Below are 26,094 nucleotides of genomic sequence, written 5' to 3' on the forward strand. Positions count from 1 at the left end.
AAAGCTGTAAATACACAGGGGTGATACTTTATTGGAAGGATGTTGATTTTACAAAAAGGGAAATAGAAATCTGAAGTCCAGTTCACTACATGTGAACAATAATTAGTCCATTTATCAGAGTCCAGGCGGTGATGCCGGTCAGAGAGGAAAGAGTCCGAGTGATGCAGATGAACTCAGAACGTCACCACTTTAGTCTGCTTGGGTTTGGCTTTCTTCACTGGAACATGCACCTCCTCATGGTCTGCACTCATATTGTTGGACAACCAGCCCACAGTCAAAGAGTTTGCTGGAAGGACAAATGTGAGGGAAATGGTAAAGATAAGACACAACAGCAGCCGCACTGAAAATAATTGCTAGTTGCAGCCTTACAAAGACAGTAGTTTGAGGACCAAAGAGGAAAAGGAGACTCACTTGAAGCCTGGTGCTCTGGACAGTCCTTCTGAAAATGTTCCACTGAGCCACAAACACGACAACAGCCTCCTGTAGACACAAACAATCAATCAAACCACTATGAAGTGAATTATTAAGCAAACTGTGGTGAATATCTGCCTGAGCGTACCTTTTGCATACATTCCCTTAGGATTATCAGGGCAGGAGCGTGACAAGTGTCCAGTCTGACCACAGATGAAGCACTTAGCATACGGGAATTCACCTAACAAAGAGAGAACATTTAGCATGATACAGCATACATCAGGATTAAAATCAAATCTCTGACAAAGAGTTGTCCTCACCAAGTGCAGGGTCGACTTTAGCTCTGCATTTCTGGATTTCATGTTCAGTGGAGCCGCAGCGGTAGCAGATGCCTCGGCCCATCTCCTCATCTCTGTCCGCCTCTGGACAGTCAGCCAAACCGTGACCCGGTTTCCTGCAGTTAAAACACAGCTAGAGAGAAGACAACAAGAAGGTCAGGATTCCACTGAACACTCTTCTAAGTATCAGCACAGATAAGTGTAATATAACAAGTTAAAATATTAAAATCCTTTACTCTTCGTACCAAAATTAGGATCAAACGTTCATCTGGATATTTGTAACATGTTGTGAAATCACCCACCATGTTGCTTTTCTTATCGTTCTGCCTCTTTATCCGTCTGTCCTCTCTCCTCTGGTCTTTCCAAAGAGCAGTGTGCACCTCCTGCCTAATCTGCTCCTCTTCCTCCCTCCCTCCTTTATTGAATCTAGGTAGTGGCCGTCCACTCTGTTGTAGATACTCCATGAAACCATTCACGTCCTCATTATCGTAGTCCTTTTTCTTACGGTTAGGTTTTTTCACAGCAGAGCCACCGGGCTGAGTCCCTCTCAGATGATCTCTTTGAGCTCCGTATTTAAAATCTGAGCCTCCCTGATGACCTCCTCCTCCTCCTCTTCCTCTTCCTCTTCCTCCTCCTTTCAGCTGATTCCACGGAGTGGCCTCTGCTGGTTTGTGTTTGTGGACATTATTGGCTCTTGCCCACCTCGTCATGACTGCGCAGTCCGGCTAAAAAAACACAACACCTTGAAATTAAGTGACATTATGACCTACACCTTGGGGCAACTGCATGTCAGAACAAGCGTGTACAAAAAACAAAAAGATTTGTTGATACAATTTCTTGAAAATTCTGTAGGATGCCTTGCGAGGTGTTTGAAAATAATTGGTTGATTTCACGTTTTTTAATTTGAAATCACGTTTTGAATGTGAAATCTTAACCTATAGTAATTTAAATTGTCAGATGAATGTAGTGAAGTAAAAAGTACAAAGTATTCCTCTAAAATGCAGCGGATCAGCAGTAAAAAGTAGCATTACACAGATCATACCAGTAAAGTTAGAGTACTTAAAAATTGAGCTTATTAGTACTTGAGTGACTTTCCATCACTGTAGAACACATGTTAGGGCTCTGCTATTAAAGCACATTTGTTACACAGATGTTAACGGTGTCTAACACTTTGTTGTTCAGTCATTTTTTGCAACAACAAATAAACTCTTGTGTTTCAAAATTGTGCGTAGAGGTTATAATACACACACAACAAGCTTGTAACAACGTAACTGAGCTGTTGTATGTTGTTATTAAATGTTTTACTGACACGTGACACCGTTTGGGTCAGAAAATTAGCTGCGAGCTAATGTTAGCTCACATCACACATTACTTTAGTTTTTAGGATGTAACAGTAGTGAACGTGAAGAGAGAGCCAACATGAAATACTCATTTGTCTGGTCAACGCGTTTCTAGACTTTGTCCCTACATTAAATGTGGTTAAAATTGTGTTTAAAACGTTACCTTGAGAAATGTGTTTGTATTTTTGCCGGAAGTGTTGAGCTCTTCTTCTTCTACTCCTTCCTTGGACTTCACGGCAGCTCGCGTCCTAAATGTCGCAGTACTGCCATCTTCTGGAGTTCGTTGGCTCCTACAGCGTCCAGATTTTCTGGTGATCATAGAGACCGTGTGGATGATTCCCTATCAGTGTGCTGCATAGGCTACTCTGCTGTTCTTAATCTTGATATTTATGTTTGGCCATACTCATGACATGAACACAGAGTTGAGGTCCAACTGGGTGACACACTAGCTCAGAGCTTTGCTGAGGTTCTGGACATTAAAGGACCAAGAACAGTGTGTTAGCCCTCAATGCCTGACAAGCCTGTTGTCTAAAGAGGTTGTAGAGAGCATCAGTTATGCCCTCTCAGCTTAAAAGAAGGGCTGAGCCTGGAATAAATAAATGTCACCTCCCCTGCCACAGTCCAAATTAAATGCTTAAATATACCTCTGAAATGCTGAAAAAGTTTTCCACCAAGATTAAAATCCACACTTCAATTTCAGAATCCACAAAGAAGCAGGGAATATCTTTGAAAGGAATGGGCAGCATTATAAGGACCTTCTTTGTGAAGCTTCTCACCAGTGTGTCATTACATCACATTATAGCACAACTAAAGGGCAAATTCTGCCACAAGGCTGAAGCTGAAAGAAGCCTGTCGATGCAGTCTCTTGTCAGTGGTTTTGAGTTTGTGTTTGTGGCAGAGGGTGGGAATGAACAGAGAGACAAAGGAGGTTTAAAGAAAGAGCTCTGCATATTTCTCAGATATAAAACTATTTCTGGGAATGACATTGTGGTGGTCACTAAGGAACTCACTAAAATGATTGACTGCCATCAAATATGGGACCATAATGCCAGAGATCATCCCAGAAGCCATCAGGCGGAAGGCAGCAGCTGTTCCTCAGCTTGATTCTGTCATATATAAGGACATACAGGGGAAAGTCTACTGAGTAGATGCGCCTTTTTACGCAATCACAGCACTGAGTCTGTGTGGGTAGGTCTCAATCAGGTTTACAGTACACATCTGGACACTGCAATTTTCTTCTCAAGGTCTGTCAGATGGCAAGAGGATCAGACGTGAAGAGCATTTTTCAAGTCCAGTCACAAATTCTCTATTGGATTGAGGTCTGGCTCTGTCTTGGGCAATCCAGAACATTCACCTTGTTGTCTTTAACTATTTCTGTGTAGCTTTCACTGTATGCTTCAGGTCATTGTCTTGCTGAGAATAAATCTTCTCCCATGTTGTAGTTCTCTTGCAGACTGAATCAGATTGTCCTTCAGGACCTTTACAAGCCTTCCAGGTCCTGCGGCCGTTAAACGTCTCCACAGCATGATACTGCCACCACCATGCTTCACGGTGGGGATGGTGTGTTTATGGTGATATGTATAGCATCTAGTCTGAAAAAACTCTCCATTTTGGTCTCATCAGATCAAAAACTCTAGTCAAGATTTAATATGAGTTTTCTTCAACAGTGGCTTTGTCATTGCCACTCTCAACAGTTGTTGTATGCTGAGTCTCTCCCACCTTGGCTACTGAGGCTTTTTATCTCTCTTCAGACTACTCACAGGTGTCTTTGTGGCCTCCTAAAAGTGTACAGTTTTTTAGAGCTCCCCCAGAACATCTCAAGGGAGGCTTTCATGGGAGCTTCTGTCCCTTTCAGGGAAGCCGAGCTCCCCCGTAATTCGAACCATGGCTGGACCTTTATTGAATTAGGTCAGTCATTTTAAAGGGGGCTAATATTTATGCAATCACTCATTTTACATTATATATTAAGTATTTTGATTAAATTTATAAAAGCAATAAAAGGGGAAAACATCAAAGGGGTGAATACTTTTTATAGACACTGCATATTCTCAACATTTGGAACATTGCTTGTTTAAGGCTTGAAAAGACTAACCGTGTTCTTTCCGTGTTCTCCTAATTAGTCAACCCTGGATATTTTTTGTATTTTTATGATTCTCAGTTTTTGGATTTTATGTAAGCATAACATAGCCCATTCATTCCGAATCAGCTTTATTAACCAATGCAAGCATACAAAGAATGTGTCTTGGCATTTGCTCCCAAAAATGCAAAACAAGAGCGTAAAATAGATCAAATTAAGGTAACAATAATAATAATACAATAATAATCATATTAAATATTGTAAAGGAAATGCTGTATATCACAATAGCCTATGCATTATTTTTTTGTTTTAATTTAGGCATTTTAAATCTTCCATAGAGTCCCCCGTTACTATTGGTTGAAGTTAACAATAGACTGAAAGCCAAAGCCTGTACACAGTCAGGGATACGATAAGGAGGCGACTCATATATGATAGTAACCGCAGAATATAGCTGTTGTAGTTCAGTATCAGAAATAGGAGCAGTAATAGTACTACATTAGTAATAACAGTCAGAACAGATGAACGGTAACGCATCAGGTAGTCCTGAATTACTGACAGCACCTGAACGCGTCAGTCTGCGGTGCAGCTGGGTCGGTACTTTCGGTCTCAGAAAAAACCGTGACAACAATGAGATAGCAGTAATTTCATTCACAGGTTGCCTCTGCACAGCCAATTGTGATAAAAGGGATTAACAGGCGATCACAGCGGGATTTACCGTGAAGCTGAACCGGGTCTTAATGACGTTTAGTAGCAACATTGTTTGAGCAAAGAGCCGTGCCAACAATACGCCTTTCAACTCATTCTGGAAAGACAATTGAGTCCCTATCCTCAATGTCTAAACTACCGGGACATGCAGGTGTGTCGCTGCTCGGGGACAAGTCTCTGGAGTTTTACCGGGACCCGGTGAGCTTCTACCGGCAGAGAATCGAGAAACACGGGAGCAGAGTGTTTCAGAGCCGTCTGCTGAACAGACCGACCGCCTTCATCTGCTCCGTGCTGGGCATGAGAGAGCTGCTGTGTGGTATGTTGTCTAGTTGCTCGGCAATGAGTATGTGTGTGCGTGTGCAACACAGGTGCATAAGGTGGCTTAATTCACGCAGGCGCTGATGTCAGGCATGGAGCAGTTTTACACTCATAGGATAATGAACTCAATATATTAGGTTTTCATTATGCTCCAAACTGTTTCAGGGGAGGCTCAGTGCAAGTGAAAAATATAAGTTATTACATTGATTATCAAAAGGAGATCACATCAAATGTATCTGATTTGGTTAAAGAGACAGTTGAAAGATAAATAAGCTTTGGGGAATTTGACTTTCCCCTCTACTTTCCCAAAGTCATAAATCAATGCCTTTAGACCTTATTCATTAGTGTAGTCTGAAGTGTGTCAAACAGCAATATGGCCTCCTAGGCTCAAATGTTGACTGTCTATGGGATCAAAAAAAAATCATGATTAGTAGGCATCCAGGCACTGAGTAAAACTAAGCAAGTAAACCAAGGTTGGGGAGGGGAGGCTCACACTCTTGAAAACCCCTGAAATACACAGTACGCATCTCCTCCTGCTGGCTAACTTTTCAGGCTCTCAGATCTTTTCCTGCTTTAATCCCTGTCTAAGTAATGAGGGAAACTTTATTCGTTTTTGGTCACTTTGAATGCTATGCCAGTTTACAGGGAAATGATAGTGTCTGGCGTTTATATTGAGTTACAGTGACCTTTCTCATGCCTCCAGACAGTGAGTCAGATTTTTTCCAAGGCCAAAGAGCAAAGGGATTTTTTTTCTCTCTATATGGAGTGAAATTCACCCCGAGATTAGTCTGAACCATCATGGGAGAGACTCGTGATGCTGCTGGAGGGGGGTGGGGGGTGGGGGGACATGTTACTAAGATTTTATTGTTGTCTTATTGTAGTCTACGGCACTACAAAACAATGTATTATCAAGTAGGCCTTCAACATAACATACAACTAGTAACTATGACATGTAATAAATATAAGAGAGGCTACAGAAGAACTAGAAGTGGTTTAATAGAAGTTGCAGGAGTAATACTGTAGGAGGGAAATAGGTGATCAGTCAGATAATGCATTTAACCAAAACATTAAGAAGTTGCTATAAACCTTATTTAAAGTGCTTTTAGAGTACAATATAACATATTATAAGTTATTATATGCTGATATTGTATCTGACTTTTGTTACCAAAACTGAAACAATACATTTGAGGAGTATGAACATCACTTTTTTCACTGATAGAATATGACAAGCTCTTCAGTGCATCATCAACTTTTCCTAAATACAGTACAGCGTAAAGTCTGTTTAGAAACATCTCTGGATTCAATGTTATTAATAGTGAACAGGAAAATCTTATGTCGAGGTTAAGCTCTGCTCTGCATAACTGAAAAGGTGTATTGCACTTAAAATTACACATACACAGAGACATTATCACAAACAAATAATAAACTAATGGAGATGAAGAATCTTATTTTTCTAGCAGATGGCAGACTTTGAGAAATATGCTTCTAAAGCAGTCTTTGTCTGAACTCCTAGCAGTCCACGTCTTTGGCGCACACCCACCCACCTGAAGGCAGAATCAAACCCTTAACGTTGTATGGAGATTATGAGTTTCATTGTGTAATGAATGTGTGTGAACAATATGTGTATATATGTTTGTATGTGATGTAATAATCTGTGATTTGTTTCAGAGAAGTCCAACTTGTTTGTGAAAGATCCAACTGATTTGATGACCAACGTGTACGGTGACACAGTTGTAACCACTAATGGTAAACATGTGCACACACACTCACAAAACAACCCCACAATTAGAACAAAAACAGAGTGCTTTGGTGGCTTTATACCTGCTGTCAAAACCTAGCTCAAGCTGCTCAAACCCGCTACCAGCACAAGCTGGATTTTCCAGTTGGTCATCACTTTTTATAAAAACATAAATACAATAAATGACCTAAGTTAGATAAGCGATGACCAACTCACTTTACTATATATTCTGCCCTTATGTAATATGAGATTGTAACTGTTCAAATATGTTTTATGTCAACTCCATACCAATATAACCAATATAAATGTGTGTGTTTCAGGTGAAGAGGCATGTCTTCTCCGTCTGTCTCTCACCAGCCTGTTTACAGGACATTGTTTAGAATCATGGAGTGATTATATCACCAGGTAGGGAAAGTGAAATTATTACAATCATTTTTATTTTGTTGATATTTGTTGATATTTATGGTTTTTATGAAACTTCACGGACAAGGTGGGTTTCATGCCATTTAAGGAGCCTGTTAGCTTTTTTAGTCTGCTTGTGTATTTAGACACTGGACACCAGACATGATGGCACCAAACATGCTCGCAAGGACATTGATGATGCAACTGCAAGGACTTTTATTGCAGCAACAGTTCGTCTGTGTCCATATGTGTCCATCTGTGTCAAAGGTTTCTTGAGCAAGAATCTGGACGTGTCCATTTTATTGCTGCTGTGCATCATTAGAAAGTGATATATGCTTATCTGTGAGTGCTGCCATTTGTTATTTTTATGATTTTTCTGGGCCGGCACCCATTACTCTCTTAAGACTGCGTGTTGAGCTTACCAGATCTCTCGTTTAAGGACACAATTATAAACAACACTTCTTCTTCTTCTTTTGCAGTCACTGTAAAATAAAAACCTGACAAGTAATAACCTGGAAAATGCAAAAAATGAATAATTGTTTGTATTTGATGGCTGCATCTTGTTTGAGATTTTGTAAGTGTGTCTATCTCTTATTATCTACAGTGTATGTGAGCGCTGTCTGAAGGACCTCTCTCTCAGGTAACATTCAACATAAACCTCCAGCATTCAAAGTTAATTTACCTTTTACATTTATGCAACAGATGATACATCCAAACCCACATACAAATCAGAATTAAAAAATGTTCACAGGAGGTAAAACTAAAACTAAATACACTTTTGGGATAAGAAAAAGTAATGATAAAACATGACATGAAAGGAAGGTTGGAGACATGGAGAGGATGTGTTTGACTATGTGTGTATACCAGTGTTTTATCGTTTTCCTTCAGGTTTTGTAAATGATTAATTATACAGGTCAGGTCAGACACACATAGCTCTTGACCTTAGAAACATACACTCATACATTTCTTCAATTCAAGGTATTTGATATTCTTTTCATGACTGACTCAATGTTTTGGGGTTATAAATGAACATATTTGATGCATTATCTGTGTGTGTGTGTGTGTGTGTGTGTGTGTGTGTGTGTGTGTGTGTGTGTGTGTGTTTGTGTGTGTGTGTGTGTGTGTGTGTGTGTGTGTGTGTGTGTGTATGTGTATGTAGTGGCCAGCCAGAGTGTGTGTACACAGTGTTTAAGCAGCTGGGGACGGAGTTGGTGTTGGGCCTTTATCTGAACGTGCGACCTGAAGAGCAGCCTGAGCTTTTCCAGGAAATCACTCAACTTTGCACCCAGCACTGGCATGGTAGGAACACACACACACACGATATTCTAACAAATACACAAGCAAGTATGGGCTAATGTGTGTGTCATCGACGTATTTTGCAATTCAGTTTGGTTGTGTGGCAATACAGGATTGCGCAAGCTTCCTCTTCCTCTTTTATTACAGTTCAAAAGATATTTCTTTGTGTTTGTCTTTAACCACCTGAACATTTCCTGCACAGGTCTGATCTCTGCTCCACTGAATGTGAAGGTTCCTATGTGGTCGTCAGGTTTCTCCACTGCTATGGAGGCCAGAGACAAACTGATGGAAATCATCAAAGACAAACTGGAAAATGACACACAGGGGTGAGGCTTGATGTGTCTGTCACAAACACACACACACACACACACACACACAGGAACACCCTCTCTGTCGTCATTCTTATGTCCTACTCTGGTATGCACACAAACTGTTTTCATTTTGCCAGTACTTTCAAAGACATTCTCAGTAGAACAAGCAGGAACACATCAGGATTTTAAATAAAGATTGCTCTTGCTTATTGAAAGGCCACTTTTAGGCCTAAAGCTCACGTAGCATCTTAATCTCACTCTTGCTGTCTAACTGGCCCTGTGTAGTTTTGTCGGCTCTCTTCGGGCTTTGCCACTGCCTGACTCCAGTTCCGCCTCCCAGCATCTCCTGCTGTTCATCTCGGCCCTGATCCCCAAAGCTCTGGCATCTCTGCTCACCTCATTCACGCTGGCACTCAGTGGAAACGAGCAGGTACACAGACAAAACTGCACAAACAACGGGAATGAGCTGAAAATCATATGAAAAGAGATCCTATGAAAACAGTATAATGATGTCAGTTTTTATGTTTCATTACTACTCAGATTGTAAGATGTTGAGAAACTGAATACCTGAATATCTAAAAGTAAATGAAGTATACAATTTAATGAACATATACTACATCATTATAACTCAAACTCTGTGTAAGTACAGTACTGCATGAAGTTTTCTTTTATTCCTGAGTATTGAAAATAGGCCTGTTCGATAGCCATGACCATGTCTAGCTCTTTCTGCTTCAAATAGAATGGACTAACCAAAAACCCTCTCTGCCTCCATGTTCAGGAGGAGACCCGACGGCGAGCTTTGACGGACCCTGTGTACATGCAGGGAGTGCTGCTGGAGGTTCAGAGACTCTGGCCTCCTTTCATTGGTGGACGTAGAATAGCTGATCAGGTAGGATTGCTTACATTGCATTCTGCTAATTTGCCTTTTGCACCAACTATTGTATGAATTACGTTTTTTTTTCTGTCTTCTGTGCTGAATTTGGGAGATCCAGTGTCATTTTTGCTACTCTCTCCAAAGCAACATAGATTAGTTCATAACGACAGGTTTTTAAGATCACAGGAAGCCTGCACTCTCACACCTTCAAGTGTGAGAGAGTTGAGGGTCCAGATCTTGCTGTCCAGTGATTTGTATAGTGATTTTTGTGACTTGAATCCGGACAACTATGAATGCAATCCTGTAGTTTGCCAGGTAGTCTAGATAGTACATTCAGTACTCCAGGACATCAACGCAAAAGTTGAATTATTTACCAGTGCCTGGATTTTTAGTATTACGAGCAAGATGATAGCAAATGGAGGGTAAGTATGACCCATTTTGAATTGCCACACAATTGTCATCCATTACTATAAGAAATATGGATAACACATCCTATCTGTTACTTAGTGGAGGGTCTAGTTTATGCTAATGTTTTCATTTGGATGTTTGAACTCCTTACTGTAAATGTGGTTGTTGTAAATAAACTACAACTACAATGAATTATAACCAGGTTTTAACTATTTTAGGGCATCAAACAATCATTAGTGTGCAAACACATCTAAATATTTTGAGTGATGTATGTTTGAAAGGTTTGTGCTGGTTAATATTGTACCTTTCAGTTATTGTAGTATTCATTAAGTGATTCAAGCTGCTGCTTGTGTGTAACACTTATTTCCTCTAGATGGCGACATGTATACATAAAAGTCTCTTGCACTATCAGGAGCTCCTTCCAGTGTGTAGTCCACTGTACCAAGAGTTACAAGGGTTGGATAAAATAACAGGAACACCTTATAATAATTTATTTCTTTACTAAATAGCATTGTGTGTCAGCTTTAATTTAGATCTATAAGCATTTGTATTTGTTTTGTTATTCTCGTCAACATGAGACATTAGACATCACAAAAGGCTGGACTGTTCTCATTACCAAATATGATAAGTCTCTTTGCATTGGTATTTACTGCAGGTGTAATTTCATATTATTAGGTGTTTCTGGTATTTTGTACACCTCTTATTTATTATAGATTGTTCCATTTAACCTTTATTGTTGCATTAATCTCTACGATATACATACAGTTGGCATTAAAATAATTGCTTTGTAAGTGACGGGTTTTTACATCCACACCAGTATAATTTAACCTGCACATAATCCTGTCTCGTAATTGGTCAGCTGCTTACTTTGTGGGCGGGTTTTTCCACAGCGGCTCCCGCACTACCTCTCTTTGATCTTTGTGACCTCATCAACCAGGCTTACGCAACAACCCAATCAGAGGCATTGATCCATCTCTGTGATTGATTGCTGCTCTGCTCCCCCCGGAAGGAAGGGAGCGGGGGGTGGGGGGAGGTGGGGTGGCAGGATTTAGGCGGTGGGGGGTGATGTGTGCTGGTGACGCTGAGAAGCCGAGTGGAAAGTAATTTGTCACTTCTAGGAAATGCACCAGTACACTTTGATGCCTGGTGGCCTCTGTGGGACGTGGGTTCATGACGTGGAGATTTAGTGAATTTTAGAGAAGAAAAATATGAGAACAGAAGCCATAAAGTTCATTGAGGTCAGGATGTAAAACGAAACAAAAATTCAAGATGGATTTGTTATTTTCGGGGGTGGAAAGAGTACTAGAATATCTACAGGGACTAAAGTAGACATAGCATTATTTGTGGTGAAAAGTACTCAAGCAGAAGTGACAAAGGTAACTCTGTTAATGATTACTTACAGTTGATTAATTACATATTGTATTGCCACTGTAAAAGTGCCAATGTGGCACCACACTGGCATTGAGTGTAACCGCATCAGAACGAAAACAAAATTGATCCTGAAGTCTGTCATGACATACTTTTAAATCCGGTATACATAGTTAATAGTTAAATCCCTTCATAACACTTTAAAGTTCATGCAGGAAAAAAGAAAAGCAACTAGAAATTGTGTGAATAGTGACAGTCCTTCCCCTGGCAATACCTTTTCTGTAACCTTAAACACACCACCAATAAATAGAAAAGCAGCAGGGGAGAGCTGGACGTGAAGTGAAAAGAGTCAATGAGATGTTTATGTGTGCAAGAAGCTGTGTAAGAGAGAGAGATTATTAGTATTCACTATGAGGTGGAAAAAGTAAAAGCTCCATGAGGTGGAACTAAGATATGCAGTAGTTTTTACAACATGATAGTGTGTGTGTGTGTGTGTGTGTGTGTGTGTGTGTGTGTGTGTGTGTGTGTGTGTGTGTGTGTGTGTTTGTGAGAGAGAGCATGGGAGGGAATGAGCTCAGTCAGGGCCGAGACATCTCTCAGCAGGAACGAGGAAAAAGAAAGAGATTTGTAAAAGATTTTCCACTCCAGCAGAGAGAGGCAGAGAGAAAAATGAGAAAGAGGGTAGAAGAAAAAGAAACAGCGATTATGTTCTCTGGCAGTCCATTAGTGCAGCTACTAATGGATGCAGTGAAAAGGTGAATTAAAAGGGCAACAATTGGGTAAGTGGTCTTTTTGCCCCAAGGTGGCTCTTTCACCAGAGCCGAGTGAAAAACCAGCTCAGGAAATTTTGTTGAAAATGGAAATACAATTTTCATCAGAGCCAAACATCAGTGTTAAAAAGTCTTCCATTCATTGTGGTTTAATGGGGTATTAATAGCAGGCTCTTTCAGCGCCAGTTCACTCTCAGGTGCTGCAGGTGCTGTGCAGTATTATTTAACAATCTGCTTTAAAATTGCAAACCTCAAGGTTTAACAGTTTTTTTTAAATACAAATGTGTTGTTGGCAAGTTGAACCCAATCAGCGGTTGTTCATGTTCATCCAATCAGATGCAAGAGATGTCTGCATAGGACGTCATGGTGATTTTATGACGTTTCTGTAAACAACACAGTCTAAGTTCTAATATTTAGATTATTATATAACTTTACTTTACTTTACTTTATACAACATCTACAGTAACAAAAGTTTACAATACTGTCTTTTGCTAGCCTTTTATATTCAGTCAAATGAATCCTTTAAAGCCCCAAAAACATATTAAGTCCTGAAATACTAAGAAAAGACACAGATAAAGATGATTTGAAGTCAGTTAATTTAAATGAGTATATAATGAGATGTTCCTGTTCTTTGTGTTTGTGTAGGACTCCACCCTCGCAGGCTTTCATGTCCCAAAGGGTCACGGTGTGATGTATATCAGCCATTCTGTCCACCGTGACCCGGAGGTGTTCCAGCAGCCGGATAGCTTCTTGCCGGAGAGATGGAGCGGAAGGTGAGGATCTTAGATTTGTTTTAAAGATATTCTGTATAGAGGGGGTTGGACTTAGGGTTATATTACGCAAAGAAAATGAATGTAAAGCAGGAAATGCACAAATTGTCAACAAAAAGTCAGGTTGACTTTATGATGCGTATAAAGAGCCCTGTAGACTACCTTAGGAAGGAGTCTCTGTCTGAATGTCTTGAACCATTCACCCAAGCAACTCCACACCTGGCAGGTACATTACTGGGGAACAAAGGGAGTGCCATGGTGAATTTGGACATGTTAAACAATTCATTTTAATGAATGTAAACTCTGAATCAACAAGTGATCAGCTGTTCTGCTCTGCAGTAGCAGGGCGGGGCTTTTAGTATAAATACGTTGCAAACTGCTTCTATGCTTCTATGGTTTAGTCTCACTGGTAAAGCCTTTGTCTAGATTGAAACCATTTAATTAATTACATCCATATAATTTTAATTGATACGCTTCTCAGTTTATATGTGGTTTTAGAGAAATAATAAACTATCAGCCCATTCCAAACAGGCACATTTTGAACAGGCTCTGCATTAGTAAGAACAAAACACATAAAAAGAGAGCCATTCAAAATCAATGAGCCAAGTATAGAATAAAATGTAACAAAAAGCTCAGTAAGATAAACAGTGACGGTGTATTTACATGTGTATGTACCTGTACAGGATATGCATTTCTTTGTCAGTGTGGTCATGTATTCATGCAGAGGCTTTAGGGAATGCTTTTGCATATAAACATGATTTCTAACAGTGAGTAAACCCTCTGACCCAGGCAGAATAAAACATTAATCCAGGCCCTGTGTGAGTTAAAGTTTTATCAACCTGTGGTCAGCTGGTCTTAAATGTGGGAATGGAGGTTTTCACAAAGCTCATATTTGTTATAGGATTGTATTTGACTGGATTTTATTTGTCTGGTCATTCAGTGGAGACACAACTTGCCAAAAACTGTGTCTGAAAACCTCAGTGATACGTTTTTTGCATCAGTCTTCCAAAATAAAGAAGCATGGATTTTTTTTTCTAAAACTGCCTTTTTTTCAAAAATAGTCAAGACTCTCACAGAGAAGAGGCAGATGGACCAATTTTGCACCCACATGAGCACAAAATAGACCAGAATGCATTTCAAGAAATTATGATTTTTGAGCAAGTGGTTCAAATCTCACTTCTTCATAAAAGTTGGTAAACATTTTTGCTTTTGTACTCTCAACCATGATGTCTTCACACACATGTTGAGCCCACAGCTGAATGGAAGACATTAATACAATAGGCAATTATGAATCACGAAATGGTTTGAAATAAATAGGAAGCATTGCTGTCACATTAGCTTTAGTATCCAAGTGTGTTTTTTCCCTCGTTTGTTCTCTCTGGAAATTGAACTTGTGACAGAGAAACAGCTGCAGTGTCTGTTCACACACCAGACCTGCCGCTGGCATCACACATTAACACACAAATACAAGGGCCATTAGGAGTAAGAGGACGGAAGCTCTCAGTACTGTGGCACATTTAAGATTGAGAAAACACGTCATAGAAAGCCATTTCACATAAAAAACAAAAACAAATCTAGCTTTTTTCATCAATATTTATTACAGTATGTAGGGTTAGCTTAAAAGCACTGCATAGCATTAAAAAAAGAAATGGAATTAAGCCTGAGAGGAGAGAAAGCAGAGAAAAAGCATAAACAAATGGATGATGGATGAACTCTTAGTGATGCTTATGGACGGATGGCAAGCCAGGTAATGAACTGATTTCTGTAAGATGGATCATTTCTGTAGAAGTCGGTGAGGAAATGAGAGAGGAAGGGAATTACCAGACCTTGCCAAAGAGTTTTGGTTACAACATTTTCCACTAAAAGCCTTTCTCAATATCCACTTTTCCATTTCTCCATTTCTTATTACAAGCATAAGAAATATACTGAAGTTTGTCTTTGAATTAAATTAGAGGCACTTAAACAACTAATTCAGAAAATGTTCAGTTGTTCTGATGTTTAAATTTAGCCGACTTACAATTGAAGTATTTATTAAATGGAGATTTACACATCACTAAATCACAACATAAACCCATGTAAATTAGTTCCTATGTAGAGATTAGTTGTTACTGAATATTTCCACATTGCCTAACTACTGTAACTGGACATCAATATTTTTTCCTACAGTGGCGAAGTGGTGACCCCGCCCTACTCTGCCCCTGATTGGCCAGCACTCATTGCTTTTATTGGTTGTGTTGGTTAGCTTTAAGCACAAGGAGTGAGATTGGTTAGGGTTAGGGTAAGAATATCAGAGTAAGCCAATCAGAGACTTTGCCATCCTTGGGGGGGGGGGGGCTAACAGGGATAGGCTAACAAACAACACTGCTCAGGTTAGTAAATTCAGATATTTACATCATTCTAAATTGCATGAACACTACGACTCTGAAACACATATTTCTCCGAGTTTGCACCTATGAATAAACTAAGGCACACCTACATTTTTAATTTGGCTGAGTAAGCAGTTTGGCCCCATTGAAACAATTATTTTTGGAAGTTATGTTATAGCCTGTGATGCTACAGTGACTTCCTTTTTTCCCCCAGCCAATCTGAAAAAATTAATGATGATTTAAAAATAGCCTTTTACCACTTGTGATGAAAATGATGAGATGTTCTGATGAAGTGCTTACATTATAATAGCACGCTAATCAGAATATATTATAATATGTAATAGTTGCTAGATTGATAGTACGTCAGCATAAATCATCACAGATCATCCTTCAGTCATTCATTCATTTTGTCATATTAAATCTTCCGTACACAGCCATCAGTAATCCAGCATGTCTGGGGTCTAGACTGCAGCTGTCTTTATGATTCTGTATTGGAAAATGCTGGTAAGCACTGCACATACATACACCTACATCGTTACCATAGGAACCAATGCAGATAGATTAACAACGCAGAGAACCAAAATCTGACCCAATCTCTTTTCAGTGCAGACAGATTGCTATAAATATCAGATGTGAGGAAAATAAATGGGATTTTCCTCCCTCCTCAACACAACTAGAGATACACAAAGAGATCCCCCACTTGCATCCGTCTCTCGCTCTCTGTCTGCTGCCTGCTGTTGGCAAAATGAAATCTGATCGGGTTCCTTCACTAATTCACTCTCTCAGTCAACCGTTATCCTATTCATTCATTCTTTTTTTCCATTCACCTGTTTATTCTCATTCATACGCATTCATTCAGGCGACACAGCAGAGGGGGGGTGGGGGATCTATGAATGTATGTATGTAGGTAGGCGTTGCCATGGAAACTGGTCACCTGATACTGTCTTTACCAATAGGGATTCCCCTTTTTTTTTCGTGTGTGTGTGGGGGAGGGGGGGGGGGGGGCTGTTACCCCTCCCATGATGCCCTGTGAATTGGGATGGGATACAGAAAAATGAGTCAGAGAAGATCCTATCCTGCTTCTCTGTGTGTCTGTGTGCATGTGTGTGACAAAAATAGGCAGATTCCTATAAAAAGCAATGTTGTCTTTTAGTTCAGGGTTTCCCTTTATCAGTTAAATATAACCACCATCATAAAGTCATTTTCAGTGGAACTGTAACAGCATCAGATGAAGCAATTTCACAGGAAAAGCAATTTGTGAAGGTTAAGACTATTACTTAAATTTTACTCACAGACACACAGTGCCAAAGTATAATTTGTCTGGGTATAATAATGTATTATTTTAGTTTTTTTATTTTATTATAATTACATTTTGCTGCAGCATAAGCTCTCACTTGGTTTACATTTATAAAATGTCACTTCCACAGATGTATTTCTGATGATCTGGTTATGCGGAACGTAATCTTTACTTGGTAATGGGTGACATTTAGAATTTACTGAAGTGTGTGTAAAAGCAACAGACCCCTCAGCTGAAGAGGAAAAAAAAATCTATGAATGAATAGATAGGTAGCTGCTGCCATGGTAACTGGCCACCTCACACCCGTTTTTACCAATGGGGATTCCCTGTGTGTTTTTTTTTTGTGTGTGTGTGTGTGTGTGTGTGTGTGTGTGTGTGTGTGTGTACTCCCTGCTCTGTGGGATGGGATGGGGTTAAAGAATGAGTCAGAGGAGGCTTTATTTTAGTCAGTATGATGTAAAATCTAGCAAACGTGTCATAAAAATATAGAAAAAGATCATAGAAAATGTTGAATGTATACTCGTAAATGTATTCAGGCCGTAACTGATGATGACATTATATAGTTTTCTTAGTCCCATCAAAGACCAAAAACAAATTTGTCAGTGCAGCCAAACCTGCAAATAGCTCTTCCCTCTGTGCCATAAATTTATTGTTTTTCAAAAGCTATTAAAAAAACATCCTCAGTTGCTTTGGCCTGTTCCTTCATCACAATGAACACGGTCAATCCCACATAAACTGTTCTGCTGCCATAAATACTCCCAACCAAGCCACATCCACAGCTGAAAATAGTACCCAATAAAAACACAATTCACTGTGGGTTGATTAACATTTGCTTAAACGTACAGTCCTCAAATGTTTAAGGACGTTATTTAACCTTTTTTTAAAAAAAAATCACCTACATGATAATTTTTTTTAACTTCCTCAAACTTCCTTTCAAAGAAACATTCTATTTAATAGGAACTAATAGGCATAAGACTGAGTGTCACACAGGCCGGGGAGAGAATTATTATAGTGTTGAGAGACGAATATGTTCATTTTGTTTCAGTTGCTAATGGGTTATACGTTTATTGTGCTTATCATGGATTAACCTATTTATAGTTAAGGGACAAAAGTTCATGTTTTTATATTCTGACAGTCTCACTCAGACTAATGAATTTCCCTCATGATTGAAAAGTTAGCCATCTGTCTACTGCTTTCTATCTGTCTGTGTATTCTTCCAACCTTCCATTTATCTTCCGGTCTATTTCTCTCCCCTCCTACCTGCTTCTGTCTCCGCTTGTCCATCTGTCAAGTCTTCCTGGGGGACTATTTTCCTGTCTGCCTTGATAGTTTCCCTGCTCCTTCTCATGCCACCTGCCTGGTTAATTTAATGACTGCAGTCCTGTTACATAACAGGCCCACCTACAATAATTACAGCATAACCACATCATCGTTCGTTTGCGTTTCTATGCGATGGTTGCGTATACTGTCCGCTGTCTGTGTCCCAGTATATATCATCAGCCTGTGTGTGTGTGTGTGTGTGTGTGCTTTTCCAGTTGGAAGCAAATAGTAGAGCTGGCAAGTTAACATCCTGTCAGCCGAACGCCCACACAGGCTCTGCTGGCCGTAGATAAATGAATCGGAAACGGAAACACTACCAAACACAGATAAAAATCTAAGCTACTGCAGCAGGTTGTGTTGCTAGTCTTAGATAAATTTGACAGCAGGGAGTTTCCCCTTATTGTATAAAAAAATACTGACATGCATCTGTTATGCATATGAAGTGGATATTATTAGCACATTTCAAGCATGTGTATTTTAAATTAACTTGTGCCTGTTTCAAGAAACCAGCCACTGTATGTTTCATCAGAAATCACACAAGTCAACAAAACTCCCTAAAGATCAATTGAGTGTTGATGGTGGATGAGCAACACTTTATATTACAGGTCTGTTATTTCTTAATAATTCCCTTATATATAATCAGGTGCTTGTTTAATCAGTCTGACTGGGTTTATAGTTAATGAACTAATTACACTCTATTTTACCAATAACTAAAGGAAAAAAGTTTATTTATGGATATATGATATGATACCATACAATTTCAGGTATTAACAGACGATATGAACACATATGTCATGTGATGCTCAGATATAGCCAGACGATCAGACTAAATTCCCTTTTCCTTTTTCTGTGCTTTTTCATGAATGTAGAGATATTACATCCACCATTATTTAAAACAAAAATTACTTTTCATTAGGTTTTTTTTAAAGAACACATATAAACAAAAGTTTTACATATGTGCCAACTGGACACTAAACTGAACACTAAGTAAAATAAACAACAATAAGGCAGGATCTACACTATGTATGCCGTATGCTATGTATACGTATAAACCCACACACCACACACATGCGCATATCCACATATGTACACTGTTATATTACCCATAGTAATATATTAAAAAAGTTATATTGGAAGAAATGCCCTTAAAGTATATTACTGTTATACAAAATCAGGCCTTATAGTTTACACATGGATAAGGTATTATGACCAGTTTTCATCAAAGGCATCAGTTTGGGTTCTTTGTTTAGTTCCTCAATCCTGCCTTCACTGCTCAAATGTTTCGTTAATGGGGGGAAACAGTCACCATCGAGCTGTTCATCAGAACTTCTTTTATATGAATCATTGAATGACTCATAAGTCTAAAACCAGTACGGCTCAAAGCATTCAAGAAATTATCAAGTCAATGTTTGGACATGTAATGTTGAGCTTTCATTACATTTTACAGAGGAAAAATGTCTCACTTCTCATCCACTTAACATACTTGATAAAGCCTCCTGGTGGACTGCTTGGTAAGACTTCCGCTCTCTATGTCTCAGTATTACAGGACTGCATTACACGCTACATGTCTTACTGTTTCAGGATGGGCCTAATTGTACATTACATTAAACCAAAGGTTTTCAAAGTGGGAGGCGGAACTCCCCAGGGGGGCTCCAAACAGTTTCAGGGGAGGCTCAAAAAATATTATTTATTACATTAGGTATCAAAAAGAGATCACATAGAATAGACTAACTGTGTGTGATTTGGTTAAAGAGATAGTTCAGAGATACAGTAGTTTTGGGGCATTTTATGGTTTTTCCTACTTTCCTACAGTCAGAAAATAATAGATGCCTTCAGACAATAAATTCCTTTTTTATGTATTTGATGTAGTCTAAAGTATGTCAAACAGCAATATTGGGTTATCTAAGCTCAATTGTTGAGTGTCTATGGGATCAAATAAAATAATCATGACCCATAGGCATCCAGGAACTGAGCATGTAAACTAAGGGGGGGGGGGGGGGCACATTATCAGACTTTGAAAACCCCCACATTAAATCATTAGACTGATGCAGCGGAGAACACTAATATTCTCACTTTCTCTGTCTCTGACTCTCACATATACAAATCCACTCACACACACACTAGACTCAGACTACACCCACCACTAATGCTTCCTGTTTCCCTTTAATCAGAGCTCAGGTTTCAGGAAGACAGGATGCATTAGTGGTGAGAGGGGGGAGATGGTCTGCATCAGCAGGTTGTTGACAAACCTGCCAGCTGGAATCACCCAGCATCTGTTTACAGCAGGGTCCAAAAGTCTAAGACCAATGGTGAATGATGAATGGGAAAGTGTATTTAAAAGTTAATCCTGAAAGTTACAGCAGATGTCGGAGAGAGAGTCAGTCCGTTAACGTGTCATATTGCAACACAGATTGAGTCATGTCCGGATTGTGTTGTTGGGCAACTTGAGACTGGCTAGTGAGTGGCCTAGTGAGCGGACTTATAGTCAAGATCATTTTGCCAAACTGTTGAAATAAAAACTTTCAAGGAAGAAATTTAAGCTACGGGTCTTTTTTAGCCAACAGTGCCACTGAGGTTAGTAATGTTAGTTGTTGGGTCCACCACTTTGGTCCAGACTTAAACATCTCAAGTTTAATTAGACATATCTTTTGCCTGGTTCAGCAGCCTAAAGTACCGCTACGGTTTAGAACTCGTAAAGGAGCTGGTGTGGCTGTAGACTTTTGAGGCAAAGTATATAAAAGTATGTATGTAAATTGCATTAAAAAATAACAAATTGTCTATTAACAATATGTAAAACAGGGAATAATTGAAGCTTATGGGAGCCAGGATAATATAGATATATAAATCAAATAAATAATATATAAATTGTAGTTAGATTTTTAATGTATTGAAACAGTCAAAGCTAAGCACTGTGGTTCTTTCTGATCTGAATCTGCATTCATGTCTAAAGAATGTATGCATTGTATGAACATGGTTTACTATATGATCAGTGATGACAGGCCACCATTGGATGAGCGACATGATGTCTGCTGATCATCTGACCATCACATGATCTCACATCTGATAATCATCCTGTGGATAACAACGTCTTCTTTGACGGCTTTGTCAGACGTAAAAAACAGAGACATAAACTGGTCATTATTCTGCTGAGTGACCAAATATGAATGGAATTCCAATCTGACTTGAGTGATTGTAGAAAATCATTTAAAAATGGCTAAAATAGTGGCTTGGTGCTTTTTTGTTGTTTATTTTAACTTTGCAAGCTTTTTCAGTATTGATTTGTGTTTCCCTGTTCATTTGCATCTTTCTTTGCACACATTTAGCATCTTTGTGTAACCACACAGTTATGTGTTTACATTTACAGGAATGCAGGCCAGGAGCACTTCCTCTGTTCCTTTGGCAGTGGGCCCCGGAACTGCATTGGAGTGAAACTTACAGATGCCTTTCTTAAGGTGATACACACTTTCATTATTTCCATTTCTCAAGCTGTCCATAATATTGTCCGTACTGTATGAGTGAAGGAGGTGAAACGATGACTTAAGGAACACCTCTTTGACTTCAACCTCTGTTGTGACTTTTGGGTGAGTTTCAGTGTTCTTTAGGAAGAGAAACAGACACAATGAAGAAGTTGAAATCATGAGATGTTGATACATTTGTGTTGAGCAGCCTTAACCATGCATTTTTTGTTTAAACTTATGGGTCATGTTTAGAGGAGGTAAAAAATAACAGTAGCACTGCTGTGAGATAGAGACAACCACTAGGGTAATCCTTATTTGTTCACAGTTATCAGACCAATAGAATTCACCTTGTTTAAAAATGCTAGGCACAGTACAGTACTTTAATTTAGATGAATGCAGCACAGTTATTGATGTTGAAATACTTAAACCTGATTTCAGCATGAAAACATGAAACCATGGACCACATGAGCTATAAGCATCTGTGTCTGTTTTTTAATTATGTCTGGTCCTCTGCATCAATCATATTTCAATATTTTAAAGAAATAGTACTCCTTCAACAATTTGATGACATTCTGACATGCTATGGTTAGCTGTGAAACTGGAAACTTAAAATAGGGTGATTTAAGGATGAGATCAGAGATAATATACACTGTATATATTCTGTTTTTAATTGCAAGTGAATGCGTTTGTTAATGTGAGAAGAGTGGGAACTTTCAATTTGAGAGAACGCCGGTAGACAAGTGACCCACTACTTTAACTGTTGAGAACTGACATTATTTAACATGTAAACAAAGAACAAAGGCAGTTTGATTAATTCAAAGTTTTCAAGCTTTAAAAACCCACTTAATGGAGCAAGAGAGGAACCAACAGTGACAGAGAAGGAGGTGAACCATCCCCCAGCCATTCAGTAAATAGAGCACTGCTCATGGGAATGATGAAACGCTTGGCTGTGTGTGTGTGTGCGCGTGTGTGGCATTCAGCAATGTTATCAGACGGATAGCCCGATATCCCCCAGGTACAGACTGTCTTGTTTAAACCACCTGCCAGTCCCAACGGCAGCACTCACCATAGTCACCAGTACATACGGTATATACTCAGGAGACACACACACACACACACACACACACACACACACACACACACACACACACACACACACATACATAGCCTGTGGAGAGAACCAGAACAAGACAAGTGTGTTACAGGTGTGACAACAGCAAGGAGAGAGATTTTCTTCCCATGTGGGGGAAACAGGTGTGTGTGTGTGTGTGCGTGCGTGCGTGTGTGTGTGTGTGTAAAAATGTTTGTGTATGTATTAGCCTTGACACTGGGGAGTGAGAGGGTGACACCGGCTTAAAAACAACTAATTTATTATGTTACAACCTATGAAGTGACATCTTTCAACTTTATTTTATTATACTCTTCTTGTTATATAATTTGTTGTTCACTGCCCCGCCACCCTTAGCTGCTGTTGCTAAGCTTTCCTGCCAAGCTGTTGTGTTCTCATAAGGCACATATGCAGCTTACAATGATAACAGCTCTCAAATTTGAGATTATTACAGACATTTTTTTCAAGAACATATGTGTTAGATGTCATAACTGATTCAACCAAGATGCCTTTTCATCAGCCAAACACATGGACTGTAGAAATAGAAAACATATATGTTGTATTTTGAACCACAGTCTTGTATTCATGACCTCATTCATGTCAGGTCAACTGCTTTTCACTCTTCAGTGAATATGGCCACAAAGGCCAGATGAGAGCAGAAGGAAAGAAGCAGATTGCACCAGTCCACATGAGTTGAGTCAGACGTTAACTAACACTCCCTGGGAGATTACCGTCACTAAGGCCGGATCTACCGTTTGTCCTCTTACAAAAAAACAGCAACACGTGCGAACAGATAATATAGATTTGGGATGTTGCAAGTGACAACGAGGGATGACTATGTCCTATACACACAAGGAGGCAAATATACACACACACACACACACACACATTCACACACGCAGGCACATACACACATACACACACATACATTCATGAGTCATTATAAATGTTGGGCCTGATTGAATGGCGCTCAGGTGAATTGTTCCCAGCGGTTTAATGATCTGCTCTCCTCTCATTCAGCTCTCCTCATTGTTCAGCAGGACAAGTATATCTCATTTGAAATTGGATTACGTATTCTAGATAAGCAAAGGCTGTTTGTGTTTTTTATTACTTAAGAAAGTCGCTTGAATGGGATAATGTGGGCAGGCCATTGCTCTTTACTCTCCAAATGGATAATGGGTAGTCATCTTCTCATGGGTTAGACTGTAGAAATGAGAGAAGAGACTGGTGGATTTCAATTATCAGGCTAGCATTCACCAAACTACTACTGAAAAGATAATGTAAATAATAAAGTAAATACCTCATGGAAACTGTCATGTAAATGTATCACAGAAACATGCCACAAGGGTTGGTGGTATTTACATTAAAGTGAGAATATCTTTTGAAACTTGAAAGAAGTAATTATACTTACTTCCTCTTTTTTGTTTTTCTGAGTAATTTATTTTCTTGTTCTGTGTTTCTGAGTAATTTATTTTCTTGTTCTGTTTTTGCATAGTGGCAGGAAGTAGAGACGCATATTTAGTCTATAGATATGACCTGTTGCTTATGGTAACTAATGTTGGCAAATAAATATTGCTGTATAACTGACACTACTGAGTCAGTCCTGTCTTTATGACTCTAAGGCTCTTGCAGTGCTGTTACATTGTGTTTGAAGACTCATCATTATTTATTTAGTTTCCACTTGTGACCATAGATTGTTGGAAAAGGCTTACATTGTCTCGCTTTAAATGGAATTTAACAATAGTGATCAGCTGGTGAGCACTTTGATCTGTAGTTTTCCAAAGAAATATGAGAGAATACCAAATAACCTGTGCCTTTTAATTCCTGTAAACATATAAAAAACACAGCAAAAGTATCAATACTGTATTTCAAATGGAACTGTCAAACTTAAAGGAACAGTACGTTTTATTGCACTTTTTATAATTAGCTATTATAACATTTTAGTCATGAGAGTAATTGCTGAGATGTATGACTGCAGAGACACCAATAAAAATGCACCCAACGGGGCAACAAGCGCACATGTAATTTCACTAACAATCCCTCATTGCACCACAGCACAGTTATAGCTGGCATGTTAAGTCAGTGTTGAACCAGGAAGTCCATAAACTGGCAGATGTTTACAGTGGACAGTTTGGGTTGTAATTTGGGTTTCACCTGTTTTCTCCTGCTGTCTTTGAGTTGCATCTGATTGCAGCAGCAGGATTTTTCTTGTCTGCAGTATACTGTAAAGAGCTGAAATATCTTCCCTTTGGCTTTAACTGCAGAAAGCAAAGCATTCAATGTATTTCTATTGTCTCATTGAGCAGCATATACAATACCTGACCCAACTCTGCTTGTGATCATATACAAGAAATACCCACAGTATGCATCATCTTGTTTAGGTTTATTTTGCACCAATGATGCACTCGTTGAACCTCATCTCTCACTATAACCTGCTCTGCTGTGCCTGAAACACCAGACCATCTGCTTATTTAAAGTATGTCTGATGGGCTCTAAGCAGGCTGACCACTTGCACATTCCACCACACACACATACACACACACACATACACAAGCACCCAGGAGGGCGTGACCAGAGTGAAAAGTAGACCGCAGGGATCTAGGTCAGAGATGTGACTCATCGCCTCCTTGCTTCATCCTCCCCCCCTTCCTCCCTCCACCACCCTCATCATCCTTCCCCCATTCCCTCACTTCGTTCATCCCATCTTCTTTCCTCGTTCATTCATACTGCTCCTCCCCCTCCATCAGAATAATCTTCATTCATAAAGTGGAGGGAGGCGGGGCAACCGTGTGTTACTGGGGGATGCCATAGGTCGGTTCCATGGCTGGGTATCAGCCAATGAGGAAAGCTGGCTGTGATGTCACCAGCCATGAAGCTCTGAGAATACTTGGTATGTAGAACAGAGCAGAAAATTAGGTTTTTCCTGTATTATAATGCCATAGTTCAACCTTTCTATGAAACTGACTGGTCATGGAATGAGTGTAATTGAGGAATTTTTGATGAAAAATGAAAATTTGATATAGTGAAAAAGGTCTACTTGAGCTTTGCCAGATGGTCAGATGAGAACTGATGTAAAGAAAGCTTTTTTGGAAAAGCTCCATATGATTCAATTGAAAATGGATTATTAACTTTTATAATTTTTCTTTCCAAAAGTAGGAGTTGTGCATGATGAGTCATTACTGCAGTCAGCCAAGTCCGAACAACCTAATGTTCCCTTTCAGCTTGGCTGCTAAAAGGAGTCTTGCTGCTATTTCCAAACCTATGAAACAGCATACAAACAAACAAAAAGTGTTATGGAGGCTGGATCTTTGCAAGTCCGAGGCTTATTCAGCGTTGGTGGAAGCTCTAGCTCTGCCAAGTAACATTTTATTTTTGCTTAGGAAATCGTCATCTAAGCCCCCGCTGCTCTTAACTCTAAA

The 26,094-nt window shown here is 39.4% G+C and overlaps 2 protein-coding genes across 3 annotated transcripts in view; one reads left to right on the forward strand and one right to left on the reverse strand.

Moving 5' to 3' along the window:
* zcchc9 (zinc finger, CCHC domain containing 9) lies at positions 1 to 5,655 on the reverse strand. Its single transcript, XM_053339765.1, has 7 exons — positions 5,523 to 5,655; positions 2,253 to 2,397; positions 1,052 to 1,474; positions 732 to 882; positions 560 to 652; positions 412 to 480; positions 1 to 286 (listed from the first exon to the last, which is right to left on the reverse strand). The coding sequence occupies exons 3-7, from the start codon at positions 1,457 to 1,459 to the stop codon at positions 174 to 176; spliced, it is 834 nt and encodes a 277-aa protein (XP_053195740.1). The 5' UTR covers positions 1,460 to 1,474; positions 2,253 to 2,397; positions 5,523 to 5,655; the 3' UTR covers positions 1 to 173.
* Positions 4,557 to 26,094, forward strand: part of LOC128380072 (putative cytochrome P450 120) — a 23,777-nt gene continuing 2,239 nt past the window's right edge. The window contains exons 1-10 of one of the 2 annotated variants that reach the window (XM_053339762.1): positions 4,557 to 5,187; positions 6,858 to 6,935; positions 7,248 to 7,332; positions 7,934 to 7,969; positions 8,489 to 8,628; positions 8,828 to 8,951; positions 9,222 to 9,366; positions 9,715 to 9,825; positions 13,002 to 13,129; positions 21,474 to 21,561. In XM_053339762.1, coding sequence (XP_053195737.1) covers positions 4,998 to 5,187; positions 6,858 to 6,935; positions 7,248 to 7,332; positions 7,934 to 7,969; positions 8,489 to 8,628; positions 8,828 to 8,951; positions 9,222 to 9,366; positions 9,715 to 9,825; positions 13,002 to 13,129; positions 21,474 to 21,561 — 1,125 coding nt within the window. In that variant the 5' untranslated portion in view covers positions 4,557 to 4,997. The remainder of the gene's footprint in view (positions 5,188 to 6,857; positions 6,936 to 7,247; positions 7,333 to 7,933; positions 7,970 to 8,488; positions 8,629 to 8,827; positions 8,952 to 9,221; positions 9,367 to 9,714; positions 9,826 to 13,001; positions 13,130 to 21,473; positions 21,562 to 26,094) is intronic. The other variant, XM_053339764.1, reaches the window with a different exon arrangement.

This window comes from Scomber japonicus, chromosome 19 (genome assembly GCF_027409825.1).
Source record: "Scomber japonicus isolate fScoJap1 chromosome 19, fScoJap1.pri, whole genome shotgun sequence".
In the NCBI taxonomy this organism is placed as follows: Eukaryota; Metazoa; Chordata; class Actinopteri; order Scombriformes; family Scombridae; genus Scomber; species Scomber japonicus.

Bases quoted from the DNA above. Each gene is read 5' to 3' on its own strand.
- zcchc9 (XM_053339765.1), bottom strand. From the start codon at position 1,459: ATGACGAGGTGGGCAAGAGCCAATAATGTCCACAAACACAAACCAGCA. The intron at 883-1,051 runs GTGGGTGATTTC...TCTTCTCTCTAG, and splicing joins ACGATAAGAAAAGCAACATG to CTGTGTTTTAACTGCAGGAA. The intron at 287-411 runs GTGAGTCTCCTT...TTGTCCTTCCAG, and splicing joins TCCAGAGCACCAGGCTTCAA to CAAACTCTTTGACTGTGGGC.